The following is a 22,049-nucleotide window of genomic DNA, read 5'->3' on the forward strand; positions in this document are numbered from 1 at the left end:
AGCTTTGTGTAAAAAATGCCATCTGTACTGCGTGCTGCCTGCCTTGCAGTGGACTTGTGTGCTTGGTGGCAGTCCTGTGGCACAGGTCTTGGGTTTCCAGGACATCTCTGGATCCTTCTCAAATATCAATGTATTGGCTAGGAGAGATGCAGTTCGAGGGTTACTTTTTTTTTTTTTTTTTTTTTTTTTTTTTCTCCTCTTTCTTTCCAGCCCAGCTGCTCCTTTTGTCTGTTTCTCTTCCTTTCACTTCTCATTTCCCAGCTCCTTCCCCTGGCTCTCCCCTTCTAACACACTTTTCTGCTTGCTTTTCCTTAGAAATTGGTGTTCCCCAGCTGTCCAGGTCTTGCTGGCAGCAGAAGCCTGAGAAGCCACGGGTGCTCCAAGCGGCGCTACTTCCCCCTCACAAGTCCCACGTATAAATCCTCGTGGTTGCTAGAAAATGGGCTCAAAGCAGCCAGTAGTCACCTCTTGGCCAGAAACCTGGAATTATTAGCCAGTGGAGACAGGAGGAGGAGAAATCTATGTGTATATACACTAAAATATATATTAAATGTATTAAAGTGACATCCTTGTGGTCTCTTGGGTTCCTTTCTTGCTGTCCCAAGAGAGCGGCCCTTTCCATATCAGACATTTCAGCCGCCCAAAATGATGAAGAGCAGCTGTGGAACTGAAAGGACAGCCTTCATTCTGCCCTGCCCAAGCAGCTTGTTGGCGTGGGGATGACGCTTCCCTGGCTTGCGTTTCCTCCAGGCTGGCAGCACGGCTGAGCCATGCAGATGTTGGTTTTTATTTGAAACCTTTAATTCCGCCGAGACTGAGCGCTTATTTCTTGGAATCACCAGGGAAAAGTTTTATTGTCCCGGTGGGGTGGAAATTTCAAGCTCTGAAGCTGTAACACGTGTAATCTTCCAGCATCCTTAGAATGGGAATTTTCCTGGTGGTGCAGGTGGGATCAGGACACATTTGGGAGTGAGAGGCCCTGGTCTTTTTCTAGGGCCACCCTGCGATTTTGGGAGAAGATGGCATGTCACTGTGCTGCTGGGCGGAAGACAGTTTTACATTTAGCTTTTGCTGCGTGTCTCTGTGATGCAGTTTGCCTTAATTCCCTCTGTTTTTCGGTGTTTAGGGCTTCTGAGGGGTTGCAGGAGGCTCTGTAGGAAGGAATCCCCTGTCCCTTATAGAGTAAGGACTTAGAGGCATTGTTGGGGTGCTGCCTGGGTCTGTTCTGCCCAAATTGTGTCCTGGCCAGCACCCGGTGGGATGGAGGTAGTTCACTTCAGCCGTATGCTTCTGTGGTCGGGTCCGGATCAGCTGACCTTAATCAGCAGGTTTTATTTCTAATTTCTTAGGGAGTACAGCAGTGGGAGCAGCGTGAAGATGGGCAAGGGAGGATGTGTGAACCATGGCTTAAAAATAATAATAAAAAAGAATGCAGGAAAAAATACACTTTTGGGGGCTCAGAGGCTCATGTGCTTCATCTCAGGTGGGAGGGAATCGCTGGGGGCCCGGCGCCAGCAGCAGCAGCAGCGACCTGGCTGGTCCCCGGGCGGAGGAGCCGCTGCCCTTTGTCCCCTGCGGTGGCAGTGGACTTTGACAGCGGCGCCTGGGGAGCGGAAGAAGGGCCCCAGCGGCCTCCCAGCAGGTGTGTGCGGCTGTGGGGGGTCCAAAAATGGGGGTGGGGGGGAACCCAAGAGATGGGCACCTGCATGTTTGCACCAGGGCAGGGGGAGGTTAGTTGGGTGAACCCTTGTTTCACCTCTGTTCAGATGTGAAACGACCCCAAAAGGCCTTAAATTTTGAGCATGAGGGGCACTGCTCATAGCATGGCATGTATAACACGGGGCTTTACCCTCTTGTTGCGGAGGGGAGTGGGTTTTCCCCTTGCGGGGGGCAGTGCTGGCCCCGGGTGCTGCAGAGGCTGGCCAGGAGGATGCTGCCTGGCTGCAGGCCACTCGCAGCGATGGCCACTTTCATCCCCATGTTTTATGGGAAGCTTCATGGGGAGCCAGAAGGGGAAATCAATGTTTTATCTTGCATATGCTGTGGGTATTTTGGAAACAGGATGGCAGGCTTGCAGAGGGTGGGCAGAAGGTGGCCACAGGCTTCAGAGGAGGCTTTGGTGCAGGTGGAAAGCCCTTGCTGAAGCCCTTTGTCATCTATCTCATTGCTCCCAGGCTTCCAAAGCCCCTTGGATCTTCTGGATGGAGCCCTGGGCCCCCCTAAGGCCACCCTTGCCTCGGCAGGGCCGTGCAGCCCGGGGCGAGAAGTGGGTTGTGTGGGCAGAGGGCCACCATGGGCCACCACCCCGGTGGCCTGTTCTCCACGCAGGTCCCCCGCCTCGTCCCGGCTCCTGGGAGCACGGCCACCCCCCTGGCAGGGACACACGCCGCCCGGCATCCCGGGCAGAGAGCTACGAGAGCGGCCACCCCCTCAGGCCCTACTCCAGGTAGGAGGCATGTGGCTTTTAGCACTGCTCGTGCTGAACCCCTCCTCGTCCCTCCACCTCGTTAATGATTTTTCTGGAAGGTTCAATGAAACCTTCACTGGCAGAGAAGCTGTTTTTTGTCTCCATCATCCCTGCTGCCCCTAAAGGTCCCATCCCTGTTCGGGGCCCGGGGGCTGGTGTGGTGACCTTTCCCAGCTCCACGTGTTGTGTTGGTCCAGGCAAGGACATGAAGACCCCCATTGGCAGTACCCAGCGGCCACCTACGGGGACAACCACGCTTACCAAAGCCACCAGCGGCAGCCTGTGGCCTGGCAGGGTGACAGAGGTACTCCCTCCTCCTCTGGGTCTGGGGACAGACCTCTGGCTTGCAGAAGGAGGTGATATGTTCTCCGGGATGGGATGTTCTGGGGCTTGCACACCTCCAGGGCTTTCTCCTGCCCATTCTCCCAGGCCACAAGTGCCGTCCGTCCTCCCTATGCTGTGCTGCCCTAAATTTGCATTCGGGAGCTGGGCATGTCTAATGTGTCCCAAGGCAGCATTTAATTTTGACCTGCATGGCTCAAAATCCGCATCGTGCCTGGGTGCAGACTGAGCGTGGGGATGCTGATGTGGTCAGGGTGTCTGGGACGTCGTTTCTGCTGCATTTCTGGGCTGAAGAAAAGGGGAGGCAGGAAAGAAAGAAGGGTGGTGTTGGCAAACGTGTGCAAGGCTTCCTCAGACCTCTGACTTGCCGGACTAATTTGGAAGCAAATGGAGTGCGTGCCGCAAATTGCCCGGCTCCTTGCTTTGCTTTTGTAACTCCACGACAGCTTGCTGCTCCGGGGGGGCAACGTGAAATCTTGGTTCCCTCTCTAGACGTGAGACAGAGTGAGCCCTACAGCAAGAGCAGCACTTACCGGGACCAGCACTACCACAGGGGCTACCACCCCAACCTGGCCACCAGCCCCCCCGGGCAGGACAGGTGAGGGGGTGCCCAGGCTGCCGCTCATCCCTTCCCACAAACCAGCGGGTTTGTGGCCGGTCCCCAAATCTCCAGCACCAAGAGCATCTCCTTCTGCTCCCTCCTGCAGGTCCCAGGGCTACGACATGTACAAGGAGGGTTCCAGGCGGTCGTGGGCCGGGGGGGAGGCCATCGGCCAGCCCCGAGAGGTAACCCCAGGATGGGCAGGGATGTGGGGTAAAGACTTGGGGCTCCCCCAGGGATTTAGGGAGCCACCCCTGTGCCCCAGCTGGGGAGGATGAGGAGAAAAGGGCTGCTTTGCTATGTTATGCTTGCTGCTAAATGTTTTATTTGGAGGTTATTAGGATTCATGAAATCTGTCTGCTGGGCTGGTGAATCTAGGATGCTGAAGGGCTTGAGCTGTTAGGACAGCAATCAGCTGTGCTCCCGTGGGTCCTGCCGCCCCGGGTGAGCGGTGGAGCCCCTAGTTTCTCAGCCAGGTTCGTGTCTTCTCCCCTCCTCGCCATGCCGCGGGCCAGCCCAGCCTGCTCCTGCAGTACCGCGAGTCGGGGCTCAGCTCCAGCGGCTACGAGCTCAGCCAGTACATCCATGATGGAGCTGACCACTGCGACACCGCGTTTTCGGAGAGCTGGAGCCCAGCACAGGGAGGTGAGGACAAGTAAACAAATGGCTGCTGTTAGCAGGTGTGCTGTCCCGTGCCGTGGGCCTTTGCTGGAGGTGATCCTGCTGGGTGCAAGGAGCTGCCTCCCATTTGTCTTCTGCTTTAGGGGACGGTCCCTGTGTGTGGGGCCACTGGAGCATTGCTTGAGTTGAGGGGCCAGGATGGGAGCTGGTCACCTCACCATGGAGGTGGTGGTGTGGGGTCAGGGTGGGGGACTCACGCTGGCCTGTGTCGTTGCAGGGGTGCCCTTGGTGCCCGGCCTTCTGGAACCCCCCAAGTTCTCGCTGCCGCACAGGGCGGTGTGCTTCGGGGCTGGAGGGCAGCTGGTGCTGGTGTGTCCCCACAGCCCTGCCGAGGGGCAGCGGCCCCTGGTCGAGCTGCACAGCTTGGAGGTACGCCCCAGCTCCCAAATCCACCCGTGGTTCCCTCCCTGGAGCTGCCCCTTCCACCCCAATGTCAGCCACCATTCTTCACCCAAGTGGCCTCCTCAGCGGCCCTCCTGACTCCCTGCTACCACCTTGTCTCCAGCCCTCATGGCCTCCTGGGCCTCGTTGTGCCAGCCCATACCTGGGCATTACTCTCAGCCTTTGGACCCCATCTCCTGCTCCTTTGGCTCCACAACCCTCATGTTGTCCATGGCCTGCTCACAGCGATCCCCTTCTGTTGGGGTGGATGTGGTCCATACCCCTCTGAGGGACGAATCTGGTTACTTTTCCGAGGTGATCCTATACAGAGGCCATACCCATCCCCTGAGTCTACCACAACGCTTCCCTCTCCTTTCTTGCCTCCCAGAGGAGGCAGGTGCCATCTCAAGGACCACCCCGGCCATGGGGCCTCGCATGATGGTTTAATTTTGATGCTATGGGGTTACCTTAACAAGGCACAGAGAATGGGTTCGCCAGCACTGGTAAACCCTGGGCCAAGGCGCTGACTTTCAGCTAGTCCAGTGGGAGCTGGCCTCGTTACTGGAGCCCAGCTGCTGAATTTGCTGCTGTTTTTTAGGTAATCCTTCATGGCACGAAAGAGCAGGAGGAGCTGCAGGCCTTCCCAGGGCCTCTGGCCAGGTATGGACCTGGTGGGTGCCAGAGCCATGTTCTGTGCTGGCACAAGCCCAAGGCAGGCTCCAAAAGCCCCTGGGTTTTGGGAGGTGATGTGTGCAAGGGCTGAGTCTGGGTTCGGATGGGGAGCCTGTCCCCTCCGTGCGGTGTTGGTTGGTTTGTGTCATGGCAAATGGCTTTTCTGAATGTCCACGGGGCAGGGGTTTGGTGTGCTTTGTATGTCTGACCTTCTTTTGTGTTCATGTCCCAACAACCTGAGTTTTGGGACATCCTTTGGACCTCTAGAACCCTGTGGTTTACCCTTCCCTAAGTTTTTTCCCTCTGAGGCCATCAACCTAATACTCAACTTCTTGCAGTGTGAGCCTGGGGATGAATCATAGCCTGTTGCACCAGGCAATTCTCCTGGTCACACCAGCATGCAAAAGGAGAAAAAAACTTTTACTGAGCAAAAGCTGCAGGTGCTCAGAAACTGGGTGGAAGGTCTGGAGGTCCAGCTCCTCTGGCTGACATTCCCCATGTCTCTCAGCCACCCCTTCTGTACAATTGTCAGATCTTTCTCATTATAAGACAGAGTAGGACTGCCTGGTTTGCACACAGCTTAAAGGTTCTGCCTCTGTGTCAGACCCTACGGGTTTATGTGGTCATAACTGTGTCTTTTGCCCTGCACGGTGGCAGTTAATCAAATAAAAGACACTGCCTGTATGTGTGCCTGCTCCTACAGCCCTGGACATCCACGTCTGTGACAGCACCGCACCTAGGCAAAGTGGGGGATCCTTGCGGGTGGATTGGGGAACAGGTTATTAGTCGGGCAGAGGGTGTGAGATGCCTTCAGTACCCCTGAAACACGGAAATCTGCAAAGAGTCATCAAAATGACTGCATTTGTTAAGCATTTTTGAGCTTAGTGGGGTCAATGCAGTATGTGTCTTTGACTGCTTAGGATCTTCTCTTTTCTGTCTCTTGCTTCTTTGAATCTTTGGCATCCCTGTCAGTGAACCTGGGGGCGCTTTGATTATTAATGATGTCCTAGATTGCTTTCCCTTGGGTTTCTTTTGATGCCTTTGTTTGCTGCTGTAGGGAAGATCTGCACAAGGTGGATGTGATGACATTTTGCCAGCAGAAGATAGCCACAAGCTGTGATCTCTCAACACAAAGAGGCAGAGATTCAGCTCTTCTCTGGAAACTCCTGGTCCTCCTCTGCCGGCAGAACGGGGTAGGTACTGACCCTTTTGATCTTTGTGGTGAGACAAGTGAGGACCTTTATGCGCCTCTCAGTTCAGTGGCTGCTTTAGGGGAAGGTTAAAACTATTCCATTCCCATGTTGCTGTCAATCACTTTGGTACTGCCTGGGTATTTGGAGCAAAACCCTTCTTCTGGATTGCTTCTCATCCTTGTGAACTACCGGCATCCCAATTTAACAGCAGCTCTGGAAGAGAATGGTGCTGCCTTCCTGCAGGAGCTAGCACTTCCACTTAAAAGGAGGTGAATCCCTTAATCCACAGAAATCTAACACATCTAATCTGTGGCTGCTTGTTGGAAGCGGGTGAACAATATCTTCAGAGCTGTGATGGTCTTGGGAGTGGTGCTGGCTCCTTTACCCCCAACTGCATGCTGGCGACCAGAGGCTGGTCTTGCTGGGAAGACTCATGGGTGTTGGGCTGGAAGTGCCATTGGGCAGCCCCCACAGGTGTTGTTCCTCCCTTCCCTTCCCCCCTTCCACAGTCCATGGTGGGCTCAGATGTGGCCGAGCTGCTGATGCAAGACCGCAGGCGCCAGGAGAAGTACAAGAGGCAAAACCCCACGGAGAACCCAACCAGCCTGGTGGAGGATGAGTGGCGCCAGCCGGGGACGCTGGACCTCATTACTGGAGAAGTCCCTCCTGTCGTGGAGACGCAGGCGCAGATAGTGGAGAAGTTCACCAAACTCCTCTACTACGGCAGAAAGAAAGTAAGTTGTGAGCAGGACCCAGGATGTAGGGCTGACTTTTTTGTTGGTCCCGTTGGCCTCTCCAGGAAGGTTTAAAGGCAGTCGGGGAGTATCTTGCGGTTGCAGGCTTGACTCTTCAAGTTGTGCTTGTACAATAGTTGTCATCGTTGTGGAAGTCAGAAAGCTACAGAGGCCTTTGTGAATGTTTTTTGGAGGGTATTAGTTAAACCCAACGTAGTCCCTGAGGTTCTTCTCTGAGCTGGGTGAGCAGAGGAGGAGGGCAGGGAACCGGAGTGAGGGCGGACCCCTTACCCCTCTGCCTTGGCTGCAGGATGCCCTGCTCTGGGCCATGAGGAACCAGCTGTGGGGCCATGCCCTCTTCCTCTCCAGCAAGATGGACCCGCGGACCTACAGCTGGGTGCTCACTGGGTAAGTGCGGGAGTTCAAGCAAGGAGAGCTGCTGGTGATCGGCTTTGCTGAGCAGGTATTCCCCTGGGTATCCATCCCCCTGGGTGCCCTCAGCCCCGAGGCACTGAAGCAGAGCCCTGATTTCAGCTGGACCCTTTCAGAGGAGCCAAAGGGGAGAGGGGAGCACCTGTCCAGGTGGGCCTGAGTCCTTCAGGCTTCCTGATGGACAGCAGAAACCAAAGGGGGGGCTGGGAAGCAGAGGGAAAGCTGTTCCTCAGAGACGTGGGGTGGATTTATTGCAAGTGCTTGGCTTTGCTATAGCTGCAGGTGGGTAAAGGCTGGGGTAGGGGTAGCTGAGCCATCTCTGCCAGGATCCAGCCCAGACTGAGCTGTTCATCCTACTCGTGTAAGCATTTTCTGGTGGAATTAATATACTTAGTCTGGATTGGGTTGATCCCTTCAGGGAGGGTTAAGCAAAAATTTTCTCTCACGCATCCCGAATCCATTTAAGAAGGTTTTATCCAGCATTGTCCTTGAGACTTGCCTGCTCCCGAGGCAGCACAGATCACCAGCCTGGTGGGGCTTGCTCTCCTTTCTGCCTTACTTTCAGCAGCTAAACAAAGCTCCCAGGACACTGCTTTGCTGGGGCCTCTGGGACGTGCCCGAGGAGGTGTGAGAGTTTTGGGGTCCCAGCACAGCAGCCCCATCTCTGCTGTCTCCTCGCAGGTTCACCAGCACACTGGCCACCAACGACCCGCTGCAGACCCTCTTCCAGCTCATGTCGGGAAGGATCCCACAGGTGGCACAGGTCTGTCAGCTTGTCCTGGCCTGTGCTGTCACCCGCCGGTGGCAGCTGCCTGGTGGTGACCGCCTCATCTCACCTTGGCTTTCCTCTCCCTCCAGAGCTGCGGGGATGCCAAGTGGGGAGACTGGAGGCCCCACCTGGCCGTGCTGCTGTCCAACAAGGTGGGAGACATGGAGCTGAACCACCGGGCCATCATCACCATGGGGGACAGCTTGGGTGAGCTGAGGCCACGATGCTACGTGCACCCCTTTTTGGGAGCTGCTCAGTTAGCTGCTCTTCTGGAGATGCCTGGGATTTTCATGCGAGCTTGAAGGCCTTCAAAGCAGCACTGAGCTGGTGCTGCTTGCTCTGTCAGGGCTGAGTATCTGTGTCTGCCTTCCCTCAGCTGGCCGGGGAGCGGTGGAGGCAGCTCACTTCTGCTACCTGATGGCAGATATTCCTTTCGGTTACTTCGGGGCGAAGGCAGACCGCATGGCGCTGCTGGGCAGCAGCCACCGGTGAGTCAGCCTAGTCCCACCATAGCTTCATCTCCCCCTCTTCCTCATCCTCGGGATCTCTCCCACAAAACCAAAGCCTGTTTTGGGGGGATTTTATTGCCCCTAATGCCAGATGTGCTCCAGGCCCCTCCAGCTGCAGGATGGCACCGCGGCGGAGCTGCGGCCCCGCAGTTTGGGATGGAGAACCTTGCTCCTGTGCCCTGAGCACCCCTCTCCCCTCTGCCCCGCAGGCAGGCATTTGCCCAGTTCGCCAGCACGGAGGCCATTCAGCGCATGGAAATCTTCGAGTATTGCCAGCAGCTGCGGCAACCCAAATCCTTCCTGCTCCCCTTCCAGGTAGTGGGGGCAAGCAAACACGGATGCTGCTCAGACTGGCCCTAAGGCATCCCATAAGCATCCCCCAGCCCTGCTGGAGCTGAGGCAGGGGCTGCTCTCCGAAGCTTGGTCCCTTGCTGTTTTTTGGGGTTGACGGTGGGGCTGTGGTGGCCAAGGGGCTGCTCCAAGGCAGGGCTTTGGGTTTTGGGAACCAGCGGGTGTGAGCATCCCCTCACTCCTGTCCTACGACCACTGCTCTGCCAAGGTGTACAAGCTCCTCTACGCCTCTCGCCTGGCCGACCATGGGCTCCCAGCCCAGGCCCTGAACTACTGTGAGCACATCGCCACCGTGCTCCTGGGACAGGATCCGGCCAGCCACCCCGTCCTGGCCCAGCAGCTGGTGAAGGTGAGTCTTGTGTCCCTGCCATGCGGATCCTGGGTGGGGACATCACTGGGGTCCTGTTGAGTCTGGGACTTCACCTGGCTGCCCGCACACATCGATGGTGTCACCTGCCAAACAGGGATGGAGTTGTTTAGAGGCCAAGGATGCTTTCTGTTGTGGAGTTTTTGAACTTTTAAATAGCACAGACTGTTAGATTTGCTTTTGCGAAGCCAAAATCCGCAGGGTGCTTGATGTTTCCTCCCCAGCACATCATCTCATGGTTGAATTTACTGGTCGGGCCCTCTTCTGTGGTGGCAGTGAATGGGAGCATGTCCCTGCTTGCAGCTCGGAGCTTCTTCCTTGCAAAACCACGGTCTCATGCTCATGGTGAGCTGGGAGGTGCCTATGGCACATATGACGTGCTGGGGCTTGCACATCAGCCCTTTTTGGTGACAGCGTTGCAGCTTGAACTGGAAATCCCACATCCCACGCTGGGGCACGGTGGGCATCAGTGTCCCACGCCCCCAGGGGCAGGGTGCACATCTTCCCATGGCGGTACCTTCCCCCGCGGGGTGCAGGGTGAGATGGGGGGAACGGGGGTGCGGGATGCTGCAGGAATGGCATCCAGCCCCAAAACTCGGCATTGTGCATCGCACCCCCCCCCCCCCCACCGTTGCTGAAACCTATTTACTGTCTAACAGCCTCTCAGATCCGCGGTTCTGCTGGGGATAATGCTTCTCCTGGGAGAAAACACTTTCATCTGAAAAACCAGTGCATTCGTAGACACTCTTGTCTTTGATGTTTTAGACTGTGTTACAAATTATGATACACATTAGTGTTTGATTAAGACTTCCCCTCTTTTGAAGCTGGGGACGATATACAACCAGGTGCTGGTTCATTAATATTGGATCAAAGTGCACATTAGCTTTTGGATTAAACATTCCCCCCGTTTAGGAGTAATCATGCTTATAATTTCCTCTTTCCTGCAATTGATTTAGGATGAGCACACGTGTGTTTGCACAAAGCCGGGACTGTGGGGTCCGGCTGGCCGTGCTGGGTGGCTCCACGGCTGGTCCCTGTCCCCAGGACGGGTCCCACCTCGCTGTCACCTGCTGGTGGTGGGAGCTGGGTTTGTGCTGGTGTAGGCTCCATTTGAAACATCTTTGGGATTAGGAAGAAGCAGCCGATGTGGACTTGGTGCAGAGGGGGGATGCTGAGGTCTGCAGGGTGGCCCTTGGGGTGGCAACCTTTAAAGGAGCATAAATCAGTGCCAGGCGGGGAAATGGAGCTGGGAGGGAGCTCAACAAGTCCCCAGACAGAGAGGGTCGCTCACAGTAAGAACAGACTGGAGGAAGAGCTGTGCTTTGGGTGTTGTTTCCCCTCAATCTTCTGTCTTAAAACTGGACCCAGGTCTAAGCAGGAGTTCCGGGTCATTCAGACAGCTTTGGCCGGGGCGGCATGGACCCTTCTCGTGCTGGAGAAATGAAACGTGCAGCAGCAATGCTGCAGAGAGGGACCTGGGGGAGACAGTGGAGCATGGAAAAAATATCGAGCAGTAAAATGATAACAGGATGCTGCTGAAAAAAATAAAAAAGCCAATGTTATCATGTTATTCTGGGCTGAGAGAGCAAGAATGGCATGTGTGAGACAAGGAGGTGATAATCCCCCGTGCTCAGGGGTCTCAGCTGGGGCACTGTGCCCCATTTTGGATGCTGTGCTCAGGGACAGTGCCAGATTGGAGCCAGTGATGAAGAGAAGAGCTCGGGCGATAAGAGGTAGAGGGGAAAATGACCTCGGGGTTATTTTCTGCAGGCAAGATAAGCTGAGGGAGGAAGGGGGCACAGGGGGATGTGATAAGGGTTCTCCAGAGTGCAGGAGGTTGATCTTAGGGGCTGGTGCCTGGCCAGCCCTGCAGCATTTGCCGAGCAAGAATCAAGAGGCTTAACTTGCAGTGGGGCAGATTTCACCTAGATATCAGGAAAATCCCCATTGTCCCCGTCCCTGCAGCTAGCTGAGCGGCTGAAGCTCTGTGACCCGCTGCTGCTGGAGATGCCCGAGCAGGACCAGGCGCTGGAGCCAGAGTGGCTGCTGCAGCTCCGAGCCCACTGCCAGCACTGGGAGGTGAGGAGCAGCCCTGGGGTGCTCCAGGTCTCATCTCTTCTGGTGGTTTTGTGTCCCTCTGGCTTCCCCTTCTGCCCGCAGAGAGCCACGGGGGTGTTGGTATGGGGGTCTCCTTTAACTGAGCTTGTGCTTTCCTTCACACTGTCTGCGTGGTGTCCTTGGGCTTTGCCCTGTGCCACCCTGTCCTCCTCTTTGTCACGTTTGTCCTCTGGCTCCCTGCAGACGGAGGACGACCTCACTCCAGAGGTGGCACCGACCCAGCCGGAGCCCTCCTGGGCTGCTGCGTCTACCCCAGGTACGGAAGGGGGACAGGACCAAAGGTTGCCTCCCTAATTACCTCCCTGGGCCTAATTATCTCTGTGGGTGGGGAGGGTGGCACACATCTGTTGGGCATCCTGTCGAGGAGAAGCCCAGCCGGGTGGCTCCCCACAGCCACCTCCAGCAGGAGGATGTTTGCTGGGCACGGCTGTTCTCTCCTGGCTGCTGGCTCATACCCAGTTTTCCGGTGCTGAGGAGTGGCGGCGCAGACGCCAGCACTGATGGGTAGAGGATGAAGGCTGGAGCAGACAGGATAAAACAAGACAAATTTCTCCGAGCCATTTCTTCCTATCAGCTTTCCCTGCTGCTGCCAAATTCCCCTTCAAGGAGCTCTCCCAGGCAGTAAAAAGGATCATCAATCCTGATTGCCTCCTGCTGCTATCAGGGCTGAGGCTATGACCGTCCCTCTCTGAAAAAAAAACACCGCAGGTATGATGGGATGGTTTCTCCGAGCCCGTGGCCACCGCAGCTCGCTTGCTTTCCTTGTGCCCAGCACTTTGCTTCATGAAGAAGGCTGTCCAGAGCCAACCTCGGGACGGGAGGCTGTCTTGTTCCTCATCAATGGACCTGTGTGCAGGGAAAGCTGGCTTGATGCTGAATTCATCTGTCCTGCAAAGAAAAAGCCTGGATGAAGCCTGCTTGGGTGCAGAGGATTTGGCCCAGCAACCCAGCTCTAGGGCTGACCGCAAAGTGTCCTCCCAGGCACCATGCTGGGATGGGCATGGGCACAGCAGCCTCCCTGTGGTTTCCTCCTGGGCTTTCTCCAGCTGGACATGGAGTTGAGCATCGGTGGTGCGCTGGTCCTCCTTGCTGCAAGCATCTCCAGGCAGCTGCAGAGCCCTGAGCAGGCTGGGAGCGATGCCAGCAGGCCAAGTGAAGGGCTTGGTAGAGCCTCAGCCAAGAAGAAGTGTGGTCCTTACCCTGGCGGGGTCTGGCTCCTGCCTGGTGGCATCCGAGGGTGATGGGAGAGAAGATGCTTTGTGAAGAGCACGTTTCTGCCCAGAGACCCCGAGCTGGAGCAAGTGGTGTGCAGGAGGGATGCGCACCTTGGGACGTCCCTGGGACACGTGTCTAACATCAGGCAGAGCATCGCACGCATGTGCTAAATAAAACCAACCCTCGCCACCTCCTCAGCCTGCCCTTCAAACAAAAACCCGGCCTCAAACAAATCTGCCTGGAGCAAGAAGCTCCTCCATGTGTGCTCCTGCAGAGCAGCGCGAGGCTGCAGCTGGAGAGCTGTGGGTCTTCTCTCCCACTTGGGTTTGCAGCAAGAGGGGAAAAAAGAGGCTCGGGGCCCCAGACTGCTTTCAAGTGCTTTCAACTGCTGGGCACGTGTTACTTGCTCCTGGCCTCTACTTCGACAGTGTTCTTCTGGGCTTGTTTGCAACCTCAGGCAGGTTCCCAGGAGGTTTTCCCCCATCAGTCACAGCCCACCTTCCTTGGAGCCTCTTGCTCCATGCCCTGCCTCCTTCCTCGCCCACGTGTGGTCCCTGGGGTCCCTCCTCACCCTCGCAGCTCCTGCTGATGTATAATGGAGAAGGAGAAAACCCAGCGCCACAGCCCGATGGAATTGCAAACACTGGTGTGAGCTCTCGGATGTGTTTTGCAGGCAGAGATCCCGACCACGAGCTGCCCCCAAGCAATGGCTACCAGCAGGAGCTGTGGCACCAGCCTGTCCCCCCTGTGCCACCGCAGGGACCCAGTCCCCACCAGGACGTGCCCATCCAGCCCCTGGCACATGCTGAAGTTGCAGCGTTGGGCATGGGACCGGCCACCTCTCCAGGAGGGCCTTCCTCTGAGCCCTCTCCACAGGTGGTGCCACCAGCAGGTAGGCACCAGCCTGGCTTTTCTGCAGAAACGCCTGTCCCCAAGTTGTGGCAGTTGAGGGGTCCCTTGGGAAAACAGTCCCCCCAAGGCATGTGTTGCTCTGAATGCCACTGCCTTTGCCCCAGCACCTTGCTTATCAGGAACATGCTCCAGCCTTGTCCCAGGCATGGTGTCATGTTCACCATGCACTCAAGCAGTTTCCACCAGGACCATCACCCTGGTCATGTGGGTTATCTGTCCTACGAGGCATCGTCCAAAGCAGCAAGGGACTTAAAAGACCTTCAACAGATGGGGCAGGAGCTTCCTGGGCTCAGCCCTGACCATGTTTTCTCCTCTGCTCCTTAGGAGATGCTGGAGAGCCCCAAGACGCCCATGGGGTGCAGCAGCAGCCGTCCCTGCCAGCAGAGCCAGTGAGTTGGGGTGAGCGGTCAAACCGCAGCGCTTGGTGTCGAGATGGGGACGTGGGACTCACTGATTCCTCTCCTCCCACACCTTGGTTTCTATACCACACATCACGGTGCCATCTGTCCCCTTGGGGAGAGCCGAAGGATCATGGTGGCCCTCTCCAGCATCCTCCCTCCCACCTCTGGGGCACCTGGCAGCACCTTCCCACCTGCCGTAAGGGACACAATGGGTCCCTGGGGACATGAACCATCAAGCCTGGTGTGGTGGTGGCCCCGGGCTGCTCTGGTCACACTCGGTGCTCCACAAGCACCGTGCTACAGACCTGGTCTCCGATGCCAGCAGGGGTTAAGCATGAGGGCTCGCTCAGTCTCGGAGAGCTCGACCGTCTCCCAGGAGGAAGGCAGTCAGCCATCCTCGGACAGCGCGGCCGAGGAGCCAGTGGCAGAGGTGATGCCGGGTGAGGACAAGGTGAGCAAGCTGTAGCCGACGGGAAGCATGGCTGTCCCCGGGGCTGGGCTGTACCGTGCCTGGCTGCACTCTCCCAGCCGTGCCTCGGACTGAATGTCTGTCTGGGTGTCGGCAGTACAAGGGGGAGCTGCAGGCACTGTCCTGCTCTCATCCTGCGGGCTTGTAGCAGCCTCACCCGCTCGCTGCTTTGACTGTGAAACCTGTGCTTGCCAGAGCTCTGGATTCAGGTGGTTTGGCTGGTTTCGGTCGAAGCCCACTACGGAAGCCTCTCCCAAAGCCACGTCTGCTGCAGACTGCCCCACAGCAGAACCACAGGTAGGAGGGACACAGGTGCAGCTATGAGGATGGGTGGTGCATGGCTGCCTTCATCCTGCCCCTCCATCCTTCAGTGCTAGAGGTAAATCCTTTATTGATAATAACTGTAAATACATGAAGCACTGTTGCTCTGGGAGGTGCCCTGAGCTGAGGGCAGTCTCCCCAGGGATTGCTCACCCCAGCCAGCTGCCTTGTAGCCCCCATAGTGGCTCTTCAGGGGGTGCAGGCTGGCTCCCCAAAATGGAGCGTGCAGGGCATGCTTCTCTGCGCACAGAACCCTGAACGGGTGGGTGTGTTTCAGGAACGGAGGTCGCCATCCCCACCCGATGCTGCTCCTGTGGCGGGGATGAGTCCTTCAGCCTCCCCGCTGCCTCCCTCCAGAAACCCCGGTAAGCATGGCATGGGGCACCTCTGCCCCCGCCCTTTGGGTAGAGCTGCTCCCTACCCCCCTTTTTTAAGGCTCTTTTTGAGTTGCATGCCCCAGAATCACCAAAAGGTGAAATCTCTTGCTACTGCAGTGTCCGTTGACATGAAGGGCCCGTGGGATGTGGACAGCCACAAGGCTGGAGATCAGGTGAGGGGAGGGGGCCGTGGTGATGTCCAGCCGCCCCTCTGCTTGGGGCAGCCCTGAAATGGGGGTTGACGGCATGGCGTCTCTCCTTCACCCGCTGCAGCCCGGCTCCAACCACCCACCGCTGGGGACAATCCCGCTTTTCAACCCTGCCGAGATCTCCCAGGTGAGAGCCTCCTCCCGGGCTGCTGCTGGACTGGGAGGGGGGCCGGCACCCTGACCCTGGGGCATAACAGAGGCAGGACCGTGGCCAGGCATCACACCTGTTTTGTGTGCAGTGAGGACAAAACATGAGAACATTTTTTTTTTCCTGTGCTTCCCCAGCTCACGGCTGCCCGACCCAGCCAGCCCAGGCTGCTCTCCCAGCGCCGCTACCCCAACCCTTTGTGAGTGGAGGGGGCGATGCGCGTGTATCGCTGCGAGAAACCAACAGCGGTGTGTGGAAAGCTCTGATATAAAATTGTGTTTGTGGTTTCTGTTTTTTTAGGGGGGGAGAGGTTGGGGCGGGGGTGGATGAGGCAAAGCGTCTGGCTGCCCCCAGCCTCTGCCTCTAGGTTCTGGAGGTTTTGGGGGCTGTTTCTGGGGGTTTGGGGGGCTGTTTCTGGGGGTTTGGGGGGCTGTTTCTGTCACAAAACGTTGGGGTGTGGGCAGGGTGTTTCTCTAAGATGGTGGGCGGTGGGGCGCACAAAATGGCGCCCGGGGGAGAGTAGTCTGAATTGGGTTGTGGGGCCGTGCCCCACCTCACCCATTGGACTCAGCGCGCCGGCCGTGAGTCTGTCTCAAAGCACCGCGGGGCCACGAGCATCCGCCGGGGCGGGGGGGAGCTGGGGAGGGTCGGCGCCGCCCCCCGCGCCCCCGCTCCCGGCTTCTCCTGCCCGGGCCGGCCCTGCGCGGCGCCCCCCCTTGCTGGTGGCTCACCCGCCCGCGCGGGCGGGGCCCTGCTGAGGCCGCGGGCGGCCCTTCCCTCAGACCTTCCCCGAGGCGGGGCCGAGCGGGTGACGGGCACCCCGTGGGTGGCCTCGGCGGTGAGCTTCCCCCGGACAGCCCAGTGGCTGCCCCGCGCGGTATATAAAGCCTGGCGCGGCGGCTGCTTCTCTGTCAGGGCGAGGTACCCAGCGTGCACCGCGCCGCATGCTAATGAGGGACCGCCCCTTTCCTTCCCGCCAAGCGGCTGTCGGGGGGGGGAGGGGTCCCGCAGGGCGCTGGCTGCTGCTGGGCTCTGCCAGCGAGCGCTGTGCTGGGGGGAGGTGGCCGGCACCCACCCGTGACCAGCCGTGGGGTGTTCACCGTTCTCTTAAAACACACAACCCCCCCCAGGAGTGACACAGACCCAAGCAGAGTGCCGCTCACCTGGCTCTGGGTCTGCCTGGCTCTGGCTCTGCACCTCCGGGTCTGCCTTCCAGGGCCAAAGTGACTCGATGCTGGGATGGACCCCGCACGTGTGGGGTCGGGGCTCCTCGTCCTGAGGTGGCTCTGCCCCTTGGCACAAGCAGACAGGCCCCCAGGGTCGGTTGTCACCAGGCTCCCATGCTGTACCAGCTGTCCTCATGTGCTGTAGCCCTGCATGTGGGACACCTCTGCAGGGTGCCCTTCTGTGAGGTCCTTACACCGCCTGCTTTGTGTCATTAAGCATTTTTTGCTGCCTTCCCCCCTTTTGGGCTGGTCTAAATGGGCTGAGCAGTAGGCAGCACTCCCCTGGGGCCTTAAACATCCCACCTTTTGGGGGTTGTATGTCCTGGTCCCCAGGCAACCTCTTTTTTTTTGGAGAAAAGTGATCTGGTGTAAGATGGCACAGGTGGAAATATCTGGCATTTCTGCAAGGTGGAGGTGCTGCAATAATGCACTGGGATTGCAGTGGCAGGCAGGGAGCAGGCAGCATGGGGGGCAAGCAAGCTGCGGGCAGCCTGAGCGGAGGAGAAATGAGGGTGGTGGTGGAGGGGGAATGAATGGCAGGTCTCTTCCCCGCTGAGGGATGAGGGTGGCAAGCAGTTTCTGCCTGAGCAGACACGGAGACTCCTGCATGTTGGCAGAGGAACAGAATGAAATTTGAAATGTCAGGGGAAATATTTTTAGAAAGAAGTTGTATGGTCTTGAGCTCGCTCCTCGGGTTTTTAGTTTCAAACTTCATTCTTGATACCCCTGAGGTGGTAAGGAGTCGGGCAGCGAGGTGTTTCTGAGGCAGGGCATGCTGCAGGTCCCCACAGGAGAGGCAGCTCAGCCACACGTGGGGAGGGGCAGCCGGAATTTGCTCGCTTGCTTCTAGCTTGGTGTGCTGTTTGGTTTCAATACCAGCGGGGAATGGAGATCAGGAGACATGAAAAAGTTCAGAGGGTGAATCTGGCTTGTCTGGTCCGCACCAGGCACATGAACCGGGTGTCAGGCTTCAGTCAAAGGGCTTATACAGTGTCGAGGCTGTGGCTGGTGTTGGTGGCTCCTTGCAGCAGCGAGGGCTGGGTTCTGGGTGAGAAGTGATTTCCCATTAGCGTCTTGCTGTGGAAATGCGGAGGCAGGCCAGCTGTCTGCTTGGACTAGGAAGCTGGGGGAGTTTTTCATCTGTGCTTCTTTGGGTGCTTCAGAGGTGGCGAGAACATCTCCGTGCTGGGGGCAAAGCCCCCTGGCCTGCTGGGCCACACTGCTTAGTTCAGCAAGGCTGGAGACGGAGGATCCGGTTGTCCCATGTCGTGGCATGTAGGGGCACACCGCAGTGATGCTCTGAGGCATCCGAGTGTCTACAGAGGGGCACCTCGACTTGGAAGTTTGCCTGTGAGTTGCCTGCTTATGGCCTCCTGATGAACTTGAGGTAAACTGGGACTAAGTCTCTCTTTTTCTTCCCCATCCTCTCCTAGGAGCACTGGAAATGCATTAACCTGACGCTAAGCGTTACTCTGACTGATGACAGCAATTAGGGCCTGTAATCTGAGATGGTGTCTGCTATGTGCAGCTCTAATTGCTGCCGGGGGGAGCTCCCAGTTAAATGCCCTGAGCTGGGATGCTCCGGGAGCCCTGGGATGCGCCTCGATGCCACTGGCTTGCAGAGGGAGGGCTGTGTGTGTGCCAGGCTCCGAGGATGCGGGGCTCTGTTGGTGCCTGCTTCCCCTCAGCCTTGCTGTGTCTCCACGCTGGCTGCCTACTTAGGAAGATCCTTGGGGACAAAGAGAGGGCAGCTGAAGATGTCTCTCATCCAGGCTGTGCTCAGAAACGGATCCACATCTCTGTCATTGCCATAGGACCTGTCCAGGGGAATTGTTTCCTGACAGAATTGTGCTGCACAGCGTGGCAGTAGGTGCGGGCACAACGCTGCTAGAGAGACGAGGAGGGCTGGTGATGTCTCCCACTACTGTTTTATAGACCCAAAGGTCTTTAAATCTCTGTGAAAATGGCTGGAAGCAGAACCAGGCTGCAGATGCTTTTTGCAGACAGAAGGTGGCCGTTTGCATGGCTCCAGCCACGACCTGAGTCTTCAGGAGTTAATGGTACAGCCTGGGGGTGCTGGAAACCCATCAGCAGCCTGCAACGGGGGTGTGAGGGCTCTCAAATGGGTCACTGGCATACGGAGTTCCTTGAAGGTTAGTGAGGGCACGTACTCTCTGTGCCCGTGACAGGTAAGTAAGGATGGACTGCTTTTGGGGCAGCTCCAGTTCCCGCTGAGCTGGAGGTAACTGTGCCCAAAACACTGATTTATTTAGGAATTAGGCTGGTGAGAAGTTGCTTCCTCGCTTTCCCTGCTGCACAGGGGAGGCACCGCGGTGCCCAGCTTGCACTTCTGGCATCTTCTTCCCAGCTGCTTTAGTCTCATGTGTGTCCCGCAGGGTATAGCAAGGCCACACTCATTTAGAACTGTTATTTATTAAAAGAAGTGCTGGGTGGTGACCCTGTCTCTGTCCCTTCAGCTCCTGGTGACATCTGTGACGCAGCTGGTCTTAAGAGGTCACTCATTTTCCCCCCCTTAATGATCTGCTGTAGAAAGCAAGCTTTCATTGCTTGCTCGGATGTCAATGGGACATGAATATTAATGAAACCTCGGTTGTCCTGTGGTGCCGGCTGTCACGGCCGCAGAGGGCTCATTTGGAGCTGCTGGGCAGTGCGGGGAACTCCGTGATGGAGCTATAATAAAGTGTTCATGAACTCTGCTCCAAGGTGCTGCTCAGGACTTTGAACTTGCGGGCTCCTGGCGCAGTGCAATGAGGTGGCTTGGCTTCTTCTCCAGGCTCTTGTGTAGTGGTGTGAACATTAACAGGAAGGGGACTCACCGGGACACTTCTGATACTGCTGGTAGGGGAGAGCTTGTTGTTGCAACTTCAGGTGGCAAATGTTCTGGTTAATGAAAGTCAGTGTCCTCCAGGGCCCTGAGATGGGAGCAGGGGGAGCTCAGACACGACACAGCATCTATTGCAATGGCCTCTTTTTGCTGGGATCACCGCAGGAATGGGATGACTGGCAGGTGCCTGTGGTGTGCACAAGGGAGGAACGTAATTTTGAGTCTGTGGGAAATGGGATTTTGCTGTGTTACTGCGGGAAAGCCCCTTCCAACATCTGTTATCCTATGTGGAAAAGTTGCGTACCAACTGAGGTTTCATAGATAAAATAGTTTTCTTTGGAAAAAAATAAGCATTTTACATACTAATCTGGCAAATGTTACACAGGCAGTGCACTGTGCCTTTCAACAGTGCGTATTTAATATATGCCTTGAATGGCTGCAAAATTGCTTGTCAAAAGTTTACCTTGGAGAGATGACCCCAGATCGAGGGCTCTTGCTCTGAATCCCTATGGGTCTCCATACTGAGAACCCAGGGTCAAGCTGCTTGGCCTAGGTGCTGGTGACTCTTATTTTCTTATCTGTGGAAGAGCTTCAACCTGCTGCACTCCTGGAGAAAGGAGACTGTGGGGAGCAAAGCAGGACTGGCTTGCCCTGTTTTCATGTAGAGCAATCTTCTTCCCCTTCTGGCCGGGGTGTTCCCTGCCCACAGCAATCACAGGAGCCCCTCTGTAGGGGTTTTTGGCGGATCAGGACCTTGGGATCTTGCTGGAATCTGGTCACAGCAATGGACGGCCTCCTTCAACACCTTTATATGCCTGCGCCTGTAGGAATTTCCCCTTTGTTGGCCAGGTTTGTGCACCATGCTGCACAGAGGGATTGTTCCAAACCCCTCTGATCTAAAGGAGCATTGCCTTCCCTCCATATCCTGTCAGGTGTGGCACAGCTGTTCTCATTTATGGTTAGAAACAGCACATGTTGGCCACCAAGCTGTGGCTGTTGCGGGCTGTCATGTTGTAATAGCACAGAAAGCCTTTGGTGCCCAAATCAGCCTGCACTCACTGTGAAATGAGGGACATCCACTATGGTAGGAAGACTAATGGGTTGCCTTGGGGAACTCTGCAGGATGGTTTCATACCTGCTCATCGTTGCTCAGAAACACTGGAGACACCCAGCCCCCTAACGAGGGCAGGAAAGACTGACCTACAAAATCCCCTGTGAGCCTGTGTTCATGCACCAGCGTTTCCATGGAGTATAATCCATGTGAGTAGGGAGCAGGAGGGCCTCCAGCACCTGCAAGACCTGAGGGACCTATGCCACTGCTCTTGGAGATCTTAAGTACTGAATATCATCTTGAGGCTGTGAATTATCTTTGCAGAGGGAGGAAAAAAAGGCAAAAAAAAAAAAAAAAAGTTTGGTAGAAGCCTTTGACAGTGTAGGGTAAAAGCATCGCCTTTCTTGACATGTTTGTCATGAGAGGAGATTGTATCTGGTGGTAAGATGAAGAGAAGTTGCATATCGTCTGGTGTTAATTACAAAGGGAAAAACACATGAAAATCAAGTGAAATTGAATCCCACTGCATTTGATATTCCCAGAGTTGAAGGCCTCAGTGCATCTCATTAGTTTAAAACCCCTGATGGAGAGAGCTCAGCTTCGAACAGGAAATTGATATGACATGGAAACCTGGGAGAGGATTAGCCGCCCGCCTGTGAACTTGTCCAAAGGAGTTTAACATGTAAATGTTCCAACAGAGCAGCTCCCTGTGAGAAGGCATGCCAGTTAATTAAGGCCCCCGGGACTGCACGGTTGCAATGAGGGAGGGATGAGGTCTATGCATGCGGAAAGACCTGCTGCTGTTTTCTCTCTGTGGTAAAAACACTCTGTGGGCTATACAGACAGACCCAGAGCTTTGTGTCTGAGGGCTCTCCCGGTGGAAGAGATGCTTTGATGTAGCTCTCAGATGACTTTGTGGGCACTAGGTTAGGATTGTGCCCAGCAGGATGTGGTGTTCTGTGACTTCTGGGGCTAACATGGTGGCCCTTTTGAAGGAGGTGGCTGCAGAGGGTGTGTGATGGGGAGCAGAACCTAGATGTTGCCTACAGGTGACCTTTGGCTTTTGTGCCAAAGATGCTGGTTCAATTTCTGGACTTCTCAGAGATGCTTAGGGCCTAGAGGTCTGCGAATCTGTTGTTTGTGTGCTGAAACATCCCATTGCTGTGACCCAGCATCATTGCTCTGAAGGTATGAAAGCTACAACCTCACCAAAGCAACGTCCTCGCTACTTGCAGAAAGCTCCAGCTCTTATTTCATT

The 22,049-nt window shown here is 56.3% G+C and overlaps 1 protein-coding gene across 3 annotated transcripts; it reads left to right on the top strand.

Annotated features, from left to right (window-relative positions):
• Positions 1-342: 342 nt before the first annotated feature.
• Positions 343-15,942, top strand: LOC118170885 (protein transport protein Sec16B). Of its 3 annotated transcripts, none has more exons than XM_035333484.1 (26): positions 343-1,642; positions 2,175-2,446; positions 2,665-2,771; positions 3,302-3,407; positions 3,517-3,595; positions 3,926-4,055; positions 4,309-4,460; positions 5,071-5,132; positions 6,202-6,337; positions 6,847-7,071; positions 7,382-7,479; positions 8,185-8,266; positions 8,362-8,479; positions 8,649-8,760; positions 8,991-9,096; positions 9,341-9,481; positions 11,465-11,578; positions 11,801-11,873; positions 13,506-13,724; positions 14,069-14,133; positions 14,468-14,596; positions 14,810-14,911; positions 15,186-15,300; positions 15,430-15,485; positions 15,586-15,648; positions 15,807-15,942. In XM_035333484.1, the coding sequence occupies exons 2-26, from the start codon at positions 2,202-2,204 to the stop codon at positions 15,870-15,872; spliced, it is 2,901 nt and encodes a 966-aa protein (XP_035189375.1). In that variant the 5' UTR covers positions 343-1,642; positions 2,175-2,201; the 3' UTR covers positions 15,873-15,942. The 3 variants fall into 3 exon arrangements, with proteins under 3 accessions (XP_035189375.1, XP_035189377.1, XP_035189376.1); XM_035333486.1 differs by having other exon boundaries at positions 15,213-15,300; XM_035333485.1 differs by having other exon boundaries at positions 14,471-14,596.
• Positions 15,943-22,049: the final 6,107 nt, after the last annotated feature.

This window comes from Oxyura jamaicensis, chromosome 8 (assembly GCF_011077185.1).
Source record: "Oxyura jamaicensis isolate SHBP4307 breed ruddy duck chromosome 8, BPBGC_Ojam_1.0, whole genome shotgun sequence".
In the NCBI taxonomy this organism is placed as follows: Eukaryota; Metazoa; Chordata; class Aves; order Anseriformes; family Anatidae; genus Oxyura; species Oxyura jamaicensis.

Excerpts from the sequence above, each read along its gene's own strand:
- LOC118170885 (XM_035333484.1), top strand. The coding sequence starts at position 2,202 with ATGGAGCCCTGGGCCCCCCTAAGGCCACCCTTGCCTCGGCAGGGCCGT. Across the intron at positions 4,056-4,308 it reads CTGGAGCCCAGCACAGGGAG|GGGTGCCCTTGGTGCCCGGC; the intron begins GTGAGGACAAGT and ends GTGTCGTTGCAG. Across the intron at positions 8,267-8,361 it reads GGATCCCACAGGTGGCACAG|AGCTGCGGGGATGCCAAGTG; the intron begins GTCTGTCAGCTT and ends CTCTCCCTCCAG.